Source organism: Podarcis vaucheri (assembly GCF_965113315.1).
Source record: "Podarcis vaucheri genome assembly, chromosome: 10".
Lineage (NCBI taxonomy): Eukaryota > Metazoa > Chordata > Lepidosauria > Squamata > Lacertidae > Podarcis > Podarcis vaucheri.
Window position 1 is genome coordinate 16503346 of NC_138748.1, and position 13545 is coordinate 16516890.

Consider the following 13545-nt stretch of genomic DNA (forward strand, 5'->3'; position numbering starts at 1 on the left):
CGCTCAAACGTGCCTGACGTGAACTGCGGTCCGTTGTCAGAGACCAGGACATCAGGACACCCATGCGTTGCAAACAGGCCTCGCAGCACCCGGATGACAGCTTTGGTAGTGGTGGAGGGCATCAGGGCGACCTCCAGCCATTTGGAATAGGCGTCCACCACTACCATAAAGGTCCGGCCGTGAAAGGGGCCAGCCAGATCGATGTGCACCCTCGACCAGGGTGTCTTTGGCGTCTCCCAGGTGTGTCCCTTAGCTGCCGGTGGTGCAGGCCTCGACTCTTGGCACGCTTGGCAGGCGGACACCCAGGCAGTGATGGCATCGTCCATATTAGGCCACCAGACGTAACACCGAGCCAACGCCTTCATTTTGACAATTCCCGGGTGGCCAACGTGCAGAGCCTCCAGGACGCGCTGACGGAGTCCCTGGGGAATCACGACGCGGTCTCCCCACAGCAGACAGCCGCGATGAGCTGAGAGTTCATGTTGTCTGGTTGCGAAGGGCTGGAACTCCGATGCAAAAGGCCCTTGTGGCCACCCCCTCCACACCCAGTTGAGCACCCGGCTGATGGTGCGATCCTGGGCAGACGCGGAGGCCACAGTGGCAGCCGATACAGGCGCTGTCGGAAGGTCCTCAATCAGAAGGAGCGATGAAGCTGGAGCCGGGTCTTCCACAAATGCTGGAAGAGGGCAACGGCTGAGGGCGTCGGCATGGCCCATCGATTTCCCCGGGCGATGGATGAGCCGGTAGTGGTAGGCAGCCAGGAAAACAGTCCATCGCAGCATGCATGGTGAGAGGACCGGTGGAGTTGGACGATCACCGGCGAGGAGGCCCAGGAGTGGCTTGTGGTCAGTGATGAGGTCAAAAGTCCTGCCATAGAGGTATTCATGGAACCTCTTCACTCCAGCCACAAGTGCCAATGCCTCCTTGTCGAGCTGGCTGTAATTCCGTTCCGTCGGAGATAGTGTCCTGGAAAAGTAGGCGAGCGGTGCTTCTCTTCCATCTGGAAAACGGTGACTAAGGACAGCACCGATGCCAAAAGGTGAGGCGTCGCAGGCAAGGACCAACGGCCTGGATTCACTGTACTGTACCAGCACACTGTCTGAAGAAAGGAGAGCCTTGACCGCGTTGAAGGCCGCCGTCTCCCGATGACCCCAGGCCCAAGGCGTCTTAGTGCTAAGGAGTCGGTGAAGAGGCTCAGCCACTGTGGCTTTGTGGGGCAGGAACATGTTATAAAAGTTCAGCAGCCCCAGGAATGCCTGCAACTCCGTTTTGTTTTTTGGGGTGGGGGCCTGCTGGATAGCGCGGATCTTGGATGTGTTTGGATGAAGGCCGGAGGCATCGATAAGATAGCCCAGGAACTCTACCTGTGAAACGGCAATCTGGCACTTCTCCCTCTTTACCTTGAGCCCGGCCTCCTGGAACCTGGTCAGCACGGCACGGAGGCACTCGAACAGCTGCTGGTGTGAGTCTGCAGACACCAAGACGTCATCAAAATATGGTACCACGCCCGGAAGCCCTTGCAGGAGACGCTCCATAAGGCTTTGGAAGATGCCAGGAGCCACACTCACCCCGAACTGCAACCGGCGGCAACGGAATGCCCCCTGGTGGGTGACGATCGTCTGGGCCTCAGCAGTGGCATCATCGACAGGCAGTTGTTGATAGGCTTGGGCAAGGTCCAGCTTAGCGAAGACCTTACCCTCACCCAGGGAATGCAGCAGGTGGTGGACAACAGGAACCGGATAAGCGTGCTGCTGAAGTGCCTTGTTAATCGTGCACTTGTAGTCAGCGCAGATTCTCACCGACCCATCTGGCTTGACAGGCGTGACGATGGGGGTTCCCCACTTTGCGTGGTCAACCGGCTCCAAAACTCCTTGGGCGATCAGTTTGTCCAGTTGTTCGTCCACCTTAGCCTTGAGAGCAAAGGGAACCCGGCGTGGCTTTAGCTTGATGGGGGCGACTTGTGGATCAAGGCTAAAGGAGATGGGCGTACCTGTATATTGCCCCAAGGTGCCGTCAAAAACCTCGGCAAAGTCTTTGACCAGACCCTCAGTCTCTGCGTTAGAGATGCAGTTGATGCCGGTGATTTCCAGGCCGAGGGCATCAAACCAGTCTAGCCCTAGGAGGCTTGGCCGCTGCCCTTCGACCACCACCAACCGGAGCAGGCCCGAAAAATCCTTGAAGGCGATCCGGAACCGGCCAACGCCTACCACGGGAATGTCGTTTCCCTGGTAGTCTCTCAGGTGTACGCGGTGAGAGTCGAGTTGCCTTTTGGACACTCTGGGTACCAGTCTTTTGAGGGTGCTCCATGACACGATGGACAGGGCAGACCCGGTGTCGATCTCCATGTCACATGGAGCCCCTTCAATGAGCACCGTGATGTTCAGCTTGCGTCACGTCGACGAGTCGGTTTGGCCAATCGTGGTTCCAGACGGGCAGCGGCAGTTGGTGAGAGCGAAACAACTTTCCTTGGCAGACTGGAGTGAAGACTTGGACTTGCGAGTCGATGAAGGGGGGGTGTCAGACGGAGCTGATTGGCAGACCTTAGCGATGTGGCCCCTTCTGGAACACTTCCTACAGATGGCGTCTCTGAATCGACACTTGGCACGGGAATGGTTGCCTCCGCAGCCAGCACATTCCGGTTGGCCCTTGGAGTTCTGTTGGAACTTCCTGCGCTCCCGCTTTGTCTGGTGCACATCATCGTCTTCACTGGAGGATGCCTCATCACTGCTGGCCTCTTCATGATGCACCGGAACTGGCTCCCTAGCAAGACGCGGGCTGCTGGACTTGCGGATCTCCTGAGCGGAGCGTTCAGCAGCTTCTGAGGCCACAGCCTCCTCAATGGTTTTCTGTAGCGTGAGGTCTGGCTTGGCTAGGAGACGCCGTTGCAGATGGATGTCCCGGACCCCGCAGACGATTCGATCCATCAGGGCATCGTCTAAGTCTCGGAACTCACAGTGCATTGCAGCCTGTCGCAGGGCGGTGGTGTAGTTGTTGATTGACTCCCCCTCTGCCTGGTTCCGGTGGTAGAATGCATGGCGGGCAGCAATCTTGGACGGCTTTGGTGTGTAGTGGCTGCGGAGCTTCTCTTGGATCGTGTCCCATGGTGTTTCCTGGACTGCTTCAGGCGCAACCAATGCTCGGGCCGTCTCAAACACCTCAGGCCCACAGAGGCTGAGGAATAGGCCCCGCTTCCGATCCTTTGATACTGCTGTCAGCTCGTTGGCTTGGAGGTAGCAGTCGAACCGAGCGAGGTAGGAGTCCCATGATTCAGATGCTGGCGCAAACGGTGGTAGAGGCACAAGTGAAGCCATGATTCCGATGCCGGCGTGAAGGGCGATGGATGGAACACAGTGCTCCAGCCAGAACAGTCAGCTCTGAATTGGTTCTGCCCAGTGATTTCGCTCAGTGATTTCGCTCTGTGATTTCGCTCTGTGATTCAGCTCAGTTCAGAGGCTGGCCGCATCTGGCTGTGCTCTGATGTCCATCCATCCCATCCTCGTCGCCAGTGTTAGGTTGTGGGTTGACATAGCAGCCGGCACAGCGATTTCTTCAAGTAGCTCTTTTATTCTGGTAAGCTGGAAATAAACTGACTGCGAACAGCTCAGCCGGCCTGTATTTATAGTCAGCCGGCTGTCAACATTGTAACCATAACAGCTCAGAGTTCCCGCCTAAAATAACGGACGCGGACCTGAGTGAAAACTATCTACAGACCTGAGTGAAAACTATATACAGTATCCCCCTGTTGGCCCAGGGTGAAACTACACTACATAACAGCTCGGGTGGCGGTTAGGCATTGGATTCATGCGTTTGCTGTGTCAAGGGCTAGGTGTGGCCATCGCCTATGCTATCTACCGTGGGTTATTCCGTTAAAGGAATCCGGCGGTCGTGTTTCCGTCCGATGCCTGCTAGGCGGGAGGCCATGGCACGACCCTCGGTGACATCAGGGGGTGAGCCTATAGTTGGATGAGCATCAACAGGCTCCACCTACTGTTGAATAAACCCACCACCTACAGTCATCCAATGCCTAAGCCAATACCTTTTCACTGCTGTAATCAATAAAGTTGTAGCCTTTTTCTTGCCCATTAACCTTATACCACGTGTCCATGTGTTTTATTTCACCTAACGGGGTCGGGGCCCTCGATCCACAAAGACTCTCCTCCCTACAAGAGAGGGGAGTGGTTGTGGGCGGGAGCCCGGACTCCGCCCTGGCAGGGGCCATAGCCCCTGCCCCTCTTTACCTGGCCGGCCGGTGCCCACGCCCACCGGGGGCAACCAACCAGGTGCCTTCGGGGGGCGTGTTTAGCAGCTTAATGCTGCGGCGCCGGCTTCTCCTCCCCCTCAGTCTTCGTCGACCCGCAGCGAGTCACCCACCCTCCACTCCCATGTAGCTCAGGGTCTAGGTTTTTGGCCTTGCTATGGACCTTAGGTTGGTCGCCCCGGTTGGCTGGGGGGCCTGGTAGGAATTTTTCCATTTGGCATTAGGCTTTTTGGTTTTTTCGCCTACCTCGTAGCAATCGTCACAACTTTTGTGGTATTGGTGGGTAGGTTAGGCATTGGATTCATGCGTTTGCTGTGTCAAGGGCTAGGTGTGGCCATCGCCTATGCTATCTACCGTGGGTTATTCCGTTAAAGGAATCCGGCGGTCGTGTTTCCGTCCGATGCCTGCTTGGCGGGAGGCCATGGCACGACCCTCGGTGACATCAGGGGGTGAGCCTATAGTTGGATGAGCATCAACAGGCTCCACCTACTGTTGAATAAACCCACCACCTATAGTCATCCAATGCCTAAGCCAATACCTTTTCACTGCTGTAATCAATAAAGTTGTGGCCTTTTTCTTGCCCATTAACCTTATACCACGTGTCCATGTGTTTTATTTCACCTAACGGGGTCGGGGCCCTCGATCCACAACTCTCATCATCCCTGACCATTGGTCATGTGGTTGTGGCTGATAGGAGCTGGAATCCTACAACACGATATGGTTATATTCATTGAAACATTTGTTGAATTTTAATGCTATTGTGAGCTCCTTTGAGCTCAGCATCATTGTTGGGAAAGCAGGACAAAAATATTAAATCTAATCCCATTGAACACTTCGAGGGTGCCATGTCTGCTACCCCTGACTTACAGGGTTTCTGCAAGGATGACAGCTACACATCGCATGTGAAGTGCTTTGACCTGAACACACCGTACAATTGTGACATATTCTGCCACCAAGCCTCCTCAAACTCATTTAGCGCTTCGCCCCTTCACATTGATCTTCTCACGCTTTTTCTACGCCAACGAGGGAGTTCCACCATTATTATATTAGTTCCCATTTTGGCACAGTCTTCCTACACACAGAGATCATAATATTGAGTATTATTAAAACAGTGTTATATGAAATACCATTTTATATAAGGAAGCAGGGATGGGGGAGGAAAAAAAAAAAACCCTGATGTGCTGTGAAATACCCAGTTGAAAGGAAGCTCAGAGCTGGTGTCTGACAGCTTATGCATCCAATTACTGATATGTCACGAGAAATATGTGGGGAAATTGTAATGAGATGGCAGGCTCGCTAACAAAGGGTAACATTGTCTTCTTACATCTGGATCACTTAAAAAATACACGGCACAGATCTGCATTCCCGTTTAACTCTTTAGTGTGGCACTGGCGTTTTCATACTGTCAGTAACATCCCATGGTCAGCCCTACCGATAGGCAGTGTGAGGCAGTTGCCTCAGGCGGCTGATTTCAGGTGGCTGATTTCAGGTGTCATGCATTATAGCCACACTATGCATTCAAACCACTCTTAAACCACTTTAGCAGTCAATGCTTCCACTAAAGACTGCTGGGAACTGTAATTTGTTAAGGGAGCTGAGGGTTGTTAAGAGACACCTAACAAGCTACAGTTCCCAATATTCTTTTTTTGGGGGGGAGCCATGATTGTATGATATGGATAGAGACATAATAGGACAGTGAACTGTTATTTAAGGTAAAGGTAAAGGTAAAGGTACCCCTGACCGTTAGGTCCAATCGCGGACGACTCTGGGGTTGCAGTGCTCATCTCGCTTTACTGGCCAAGGGAGCTGGTGTTTGTCTGCAAACAGCTTCCGGGTCATGTGGCCAGCATGACCAAGCTGCTTCTGGCGAACCAGAGCAGCGCACGGAAACACCATTTACCTTACCTTACCTATTTATCTACTTGCACTTTGACGTGTTTTCAAACTGCTAGGTTGGCAGGAGCTGGGACCGAGCGACAGGAGCTCACCCCATCGTGGGGATTCAAACCGCCGACCTTCTGATCGGCAAGCCCTAGGCTCTGTGGTTTAGACCACAGCGCCACCCATGTCTCTGAATTGTTATTAAATTTATTATAATTGTGTTTTTACTGCCAGAGAAGAAGGGAGGCACTTGTGGGACCTTTTAATATATCCTCCATGTTCAAATATTTTTACCGGTGTAAACACCTTGACTTGCAGCAGAGAGGCAGAATGATGCAGATATGCCATTTTAGGCTCCACAACAGACACCTAAATGTCTTGGAATGACCGCTCCACGCTTAAAACGGGGGGCGCCCTTTGCTTGGATGCACGCAGCCCCTAGATCTGGAGCGGCTCCAACAGCATAGGCTTGGCTTTGCCTTCCCTCAGGTGGGATACCTGGAGGTCTCCGCCTACCTCAGTCAGTTGTCCAATCCCACCTGGGGGAAGCGTTGCCAAGGAGACCAGGCCAGATAGGGGAGGGACTACCTGCCCACACAATAGAGGGAGGATCTTACCTGGGAATCCTCACTTGGCTCCAGAGCTTCTCCCACCCTACCCACCCTCAGTTAATGTCTTATTTGCAGGTTAACTTTTCTTCACAGGTTTTGCAGGTTAACTTTTCTTCACAGGTATGCGGGCGCTGCTACGTTAAGGTCGCTGTTAAAGGGCCGGAAAGGAATTTCCCTGCATTGGCAGGTTTCGCCTTTCCCGTAGCAAAACGTCACAACTTTGGCGGTATCAGGCCTTGGGCAGAATCCTTTAGTCTATTTCCTCTTTACAGCGGCGGTACCAGGGTTCCCCGTTAAAGGGGTTTCTGAAGGGAGGCTTTGACCGTACGCCGAAAGGTCGTCATTGCTCTCCCCTGCGGCGGCAGCATAACGGGGGCGGCTATCTCTGCTTCAACATATGTTCTCCAGAGCCGGCCCATCCCCCCCCACACACACACTGGATAACCCTGATGCTACCTAGGTCCCTGGCTGGGGACTGGGGAGGAAGAACACCCAATGCCTGAGCCATGGTCTACTCACATTTGAAAGTTAATAAAGTTGTGACCAATTTAATCCCATAGCACATTGTCTTGAGTCGTTATTCCACATGACGGGGGGACCGCGCGGGATCTGGGGACTCCGCCTGTCCACGCAGTGGTCTTGGCACCTCTTCCTCAGAAACCAGCATCTACAAAGTTGGACATGACCAAGCAGGTAAGAGAATCTGGTCCAAAAACCCAACAGTTTGAAAGCTGGTGCAAAACTGTGGTTTTCTTTTGGCTATATTCCTCTGCCTCTGTTTTTTCCCTAAATATGAGTTCCACCATCAAATGAAGAATTCTGCTCTGAAACGCTTAGTAAAATGTGGACGGGGGGAGGAGGGACACACTGATATTTTGTCCCACAGACAAGCCCTTCATTAAATGTTTTCCATCTCAGTCCCTCGGGTGAGTAGGAATCTTTTCTTCCAGAGTCATTAAACTCTTTTATGCCTCAGTAATTGCTACATTAAGCATTAAAAGTAGACCAAAAGTTGAGGCCCGGTGGCTCCAGGCATTATTATTTATGTGGAAACAGAGTGAGACTTCAGACATGCCAAATCTCCTAGGGGAATAGGGACCACAATGACACTCTCTCTCTCTCTCTCTCTCTCTCTCTCTCTCTGTGTGTGTGTGTGTGTGTGTGTGTGTTGCTTATTTGTAACAACTGAATGGGGTCTGGAGCAAATCCTTGTGGAAATGTGGGCTGTCCTTCTATTACAAACACACACATCTTCCTACAAAAGAGATCTGAAATCCACAGCTGCTCTGCCCCATTTGGTATATTAAAGGATCCATCAGGTCAGAAACAGTTGTTGTTCTTTCTTCCTGTCCTCCTCCATACAAAGCCACTCAAAGAACCTTCCACAATTAACCCCCAAAGCATGTTTTTAGCTGAGAGATATGTGTTGCATGGTAACCATAATGAGACCGCTGCTTGAAAAAACGTTGAGGAGAATGCTGCCCTCTTCCCTTTGTCCTGTCACTTTAGCTAGTGTGCATATGTTCTATTTGTTATTTATTTTATTCATTTATGTCCTGCTTTCAATAGAAATTCTTTCCAAAGTGGCTTATGATAGGAGAAACTCAACAATAAAGAGCTGCTCAAGGTACATCTAAGAATACAGCAGAACGTTATCAAGCAGCCTATGTATGTAGCAGTCCACATATAAAATGGAAAACTACTGTCTCTTGTCTAATAAGTGTGGCAGCACTTCCAAGCAACTGCTGAAAAAATGCCAGGCCCATTCAAGGAAAGTGGAGCAATGTAGACAACACTGCATCCCCAAAACAGATCTACCTTCTTTCCGTCTTCTTTTTTCTGGCCTGTCTCCAAAACACATCACCAAAACAGAAATGAGCCATTCGTTCCCATTTTAGTAAGTTTAATTTTCTTGCATTAGAGTAAGGAAAATAAGCGTTAGGGCCTGTTCCGATGTTTCCGGAAACAGCAAAAATGGGTGCCGAAGTGTGTGTGAGAGTAGGAATGGTTGCCACAGGACCTCTGTCCATGCTTCTCTGTGCCCAGCTTCTGACGTTACTGTATCAACCAGAAACTGGAATATGTTTTTGTTTCCGCACTCTGTTTTTGTTGGGGAGCCTTTAGACAAAGCTTCCTTTCAGTGGGACCCTACAATATTTGAAGTAGTAATTACTGAATGCCAGAATTAATTTTTCTCTGATAATTATTCCTCAGGCAGAGTTGACAATTCCAGTCATTTACCTCATTCATTAAAATTCAATAACAATTTCTCCAAAGGCTTTTGCTCAGAGTAATGGCATGCATTATTATGCATCACTAATTTCCATGAAGAACAATAAGGGACTATTTTCTTGACATCTACCATTATTTTCCTCAAGTAGAAAGTTTACTCTTTTTCTGTTGCTTTAGTACTCTAATGGGTCACTTAAGCAATAACATGGCAATGTATTTAAAAATTAACTGAACCATTACAGAACATTAGGGACACTAGTTTCCCTTGCTATTGTTTCAGACTATTTAAAATTTCTTATTTTATATTTTATACCCTGTTCTTCTACTCTTATGTATGCACATGAACTTCATGATGGTGGCAAACAGGTATCAGCAGTTGTGTAAGCTGCTTCAAATATTTCCATAAGATGCTTCAGAAAGTTTAAGACCTGGTTTGCACATAACATTAAACCATGGTTTATTCAATTATGGTTTATTCAACTGTGGCTTAGCATTATGTGTAACCCTGCCCAACTAGTTAATTTCGTTTTGTTTTCTGCTAAGAAATCAAGATTTGAAGCCGTAGTTTGTTGTTAGCTTATGAGCCTTTCTTTCTTTTAAATATAGCTTTTTTGGAGACATGCATGAAGGAATAACTTCTATAGGTGAAGGACTTCTTAGTCAAAGTTCTATTCTCCTTTCTGTATTTTGCTTATATTTTAAACTGTGACATTTATTGATGCTGCTGAATTATAATAAGGTGGTGGACTCACCTTATTGGCCCTCCAGATGGCATTCACTGTGGCCTGAGGGTCTTGCTGGTTTCCCCTGAGATTCTGAGGGTCTTGCTGGTTTTCCTTGAGATTCGCCCTCCAGATGTTTTGGGACTACAACTCCCATCCTCCCTAGCTAACAGGACCAGTGGTCAGGGATGATGGGAACTGTAGTCCCAAAACATCTGGAGGGCCAAGTTTGGCCATGCCTGCTTTAGCTGAAATTCCTGAACTTTGACTTGCAGCTCAGTAATGTTAACCAACTGGACTTCCCTCTTCTGAAAGGCACAGAAGTTCCATCTGCTGTTGGATTTTCCACCTGAGCATTTGAAAATTAGGAACAAACCCCATAATGCTTGATTGGAAGAGGACAGTTAACAGCTCTCTTTGTCAAGCCGAGAAAGCTGCATTCAGGGGCTTTTACAGTGGTACCTTGGGTTACAGACGCTTCGGGTTACAAACTCCGCTAACCAGGAAGTGTTTGCTCCAGGTTGAGAACTTTGCCCCAGGATAAGAACAGAAATTGTGTGCCAGCTGCGCGGTGGCAGCGGGAGGCCCCATTAGTTAAAGTGGTACCTCAGGTTAAGAACGGTTTCAGGTTAAGAACGGACCTCTGGAACAAATTCAGCTCTTAACCCGAGGTACCACTGTATATGCAGAAGGCTAAAGGCAAATATTGTGTGAGGAAAGGAACCACATTAAAAAAAAGACAATGTGGCCGAAAGAAAAGTAATTAGCAGAAATATGCTGAACTTTCTATTATTTCCAAAGGCAGAATAATATGTGGTGTGTTTTATTAAATGTGCAATTAGTATATTTGCCTAATATATGCCTGGAGGTTCTCTTGTGGTGAACCAGATAGTCCTCCCCTCGATCCATTTTATTTCCTGATTCATAAACTGTATTATTTATTTACTAAATTTACTAAATGTCACAAAGGATAGGAAATGAAAGTTCACTGAGATGGGGGAATCTTTCGGCTGGTTAACGTAGTAAAAGAGTTGTGCCAGCAGACATGATAGAATTCCCTGTTCCATATCTCTCCTTTTAGACCACTCACGCCCCCAATCTTTTCTGGAGGCTCCCTGAACCCTCCACATTTTCCAAATGGGGCCACAAATGCACCAGGACAGCACTGAAACATGATAGTGTCCCCATCACTTCAAAGGGCATTGGGGGAGTGGGGAATTTGCTGTCCCTATAGATTTCTAACCTCTTGGAGCAACTTTCCACTGTAGAAAAAAAACCCGTATTTTTCCGTGTATTGGATGAGGTTTTTTGACTCAAAAATCATGTCCAAAAACTGGGGTCGTCCATTAAATGGATAGTGGCATGGGGAGGGAGAAGTGGCGTGCCGCCAACCAGCACGTTGGTGGGAGCGCAACTTCCCCGATGCTGCGCGCATCAGAGCACAATGGCTTGCAGGAGTGCAAATTCCCCCGATGCCGCTGCGTGTGGGGAAAGATCTAGGAAGTGTTTCCTGCCCCCAGCTGCGTGGGGGGAGAGGCTCAACAACTTTGGGTCATCTCCCCTCATTTCCCTAAAATTGAGTCCCCTAAAATGGGGGGGGGGGCTTATACACGGGGGCGTCCTATAGACAGAAAAATACAGTAGGTTTTAAAGTCCACCTGGTAAAGTACCTTTCAAGGTAAAAATATTTAACAAACCAAAACACCACATATTCGATGCCTAGGACCCTCGTACCTACGGGACCGCCTCTCCTGGTATGCCCCGCGGAGGACCTTAAGGTCCATAAATAGCAACACCCTAGTGGTCCCAGGCCCTAAGGAAGTCAGATTAGCCTCAACTAGAGCCAGGGCTTTCTCAACACTGGCTCCAGCCTGGTGGAACGCTCTGACTCATGAGACCAGGGCCCTGCGGGATCTGATTTCTTTCCGCAGGGCCTGTAAGACAGAGTTGTTCCGCCTGGCCTTTGGCTTGGAATCAGCCTGATCCCCTTCCCCTCTTACCTTTCTCCTTCTGTGATGGAACTCCTATTTGGGGACTTCCTTGGCTTTTTTTCTGGCCCACGTAGGACCAGTCTGAATAGTTGGCCTTGGTGAAGATTTGACGTTTTCTCCCCCCAAACAATTTTTGATCTGGGCTTCCACTGAAAGGAGGCTGCATTTTAAGTAGCATTTTAATCTTGTTTTTAAGTTGTATTTTACTCAATTGTTTTTATACCTGACGTTAGCCGCCCTGAGCCCTGGTCTTGGCCGGGGAGGGTGGGGTATAAATAAAATAAAATAAAATAAAATAAAATAAAATAAAATAAAATAAAATAAAATATAAAAACAGGTGGGGTAGTAATGGCCACATCTGAAGCTCACATGGACCACAATTGGACTGATCTATCAGTCTCTGTGGCGTGCATGTAGACTCTGTGCTCAACATGCCACTGGGAGGTTGGGGGTGGGATCTGATGCCTCCATTTTTGCTTCACACATGGATGCAGGCCGTAGAAAGGCTAACAGTTTGAACAGTAAACGTTCTGTTCCTCATGCAAAGGAGGCCACCAATATTTTCATGGTTTGTACTCAAGACAACACGCTCAGTGCCAGAGCTCCAAGGACACCTCTATAATAAAGATTAAATAGGCCGTGTAAGAAGAGGTGGATTTCAAATTCATGAATCCAATATAAATGGATATGCCTTTTACATGTTGCATCCATAAACCTTGCAGTCATAGGTGCCTTAACCTCTTAAATGGAAACAAGCAATACATTCAAGGCAATAACTTAGATACACCAAGACAACTTAAACTGTATAAACATTTGGGACTTGAATATTTGTTCAACACTCTGAATTATTGAAAAGGTTTTCTCCGTCCCGTTTAATATTTCTTGGTGGTGCCTTTTGTAATGCATTACATTATTCAATCAATATTACAGGAATGCTGAAACGTTTATGTTGGGCGCAAAACCATCATATCTTCAAGCAACAGTCATGTAGGCAGGACACAACTAATACCAATATCATAACAGGCCGTTTACTCACTTTGTAAATTGCTCTTGACATTCACAGCGCACAATTAGCATATCTATAACCTGGAAAATAATTGAATAATTCAAGTATAGTTTTAGGCTCCTTAATGAGTATGGATGGTCATGTTTACATTTATTCACAGCAACTCCAGATAGACAGGGAAACTCACCTATTCTTGGAGCTCCAAATCCCTCAAGCCACTGAAAGAAAATGGGACTTCTTCCCTTCAGATTGCTTGGGGAAGCACATAGCCAGAATTGCAGTCCAAATAAAAGCAGAAGTTTTGAAGATCTGAAAGAACAACATCACAGAGCATTGTTGTCATCTGTTTTCCCTCACTGGACCTTCTCTTTGCCTCAAGTCTTCTGACTGATATTTATTTAAAATATTGGTTAACCACTCTCCATTGCCACCAGGAAGCCCAGAGCATGATGCTCCACTTAAAATGAATAGGATAAAAACAGAGTTAAATATGCATACCAACCGATTTAAATTTTAGCGCAATGTTGTGGGACCTGTGGCCTCACATATACCAGTGGACATAGAAGCATTAATATAAGTTATGTATGGTTTCTAGGAAAGAAAGACTGGGTTGACCACTGTGTTATAAATTGGACAATATTTACCATCGTCACAAAAGAGGCTGGAAAGTTGTGGTGTGCCTTTGAGCTGTGAGGAACAGAAGTAATTAGATAATAATATTGTGGTTATGATTTGATAGAAGATAGAGTTCAGCAGAAGGGGAGAAACAACATGGGGGGAAAGGGGTTGGAAGTGAACAAAAATAAGAGAAAAGGTGAATTTTGACTGTATATATTAAAAATAT

The 13545-nt window shown here is 48.2% G+C and overlaps 1 protein-coding gene across 1 annotated transcript; it reads right to left on the bottom strand.

Moving 5' to 3' along the window:
* Positions 1-2390: 2390 nt before the first annotated feature.
* Positions 2391-3767, bottom strand: LOC309542347 (uncharacterized protein; the record flags this gene model as incomplete). The annotated part of the gene is made up of 2 exons (XM_082241076.1): positions 3679-3767; positions 2391-3586 (listed from the first exon to the last, which is right to left on the bottom strand). Exon 2 carries the CDS (start codon positions 3309-3311, stop codon positions 2391-2393), a length of 921 nt encoding a protein of 306 aa, XP_082097202.1. The 5' UTR covers positions 3312-3586; positions 3679-3767.
* Positions 3768-13545: the final 9778 nt, after the last annotated feature.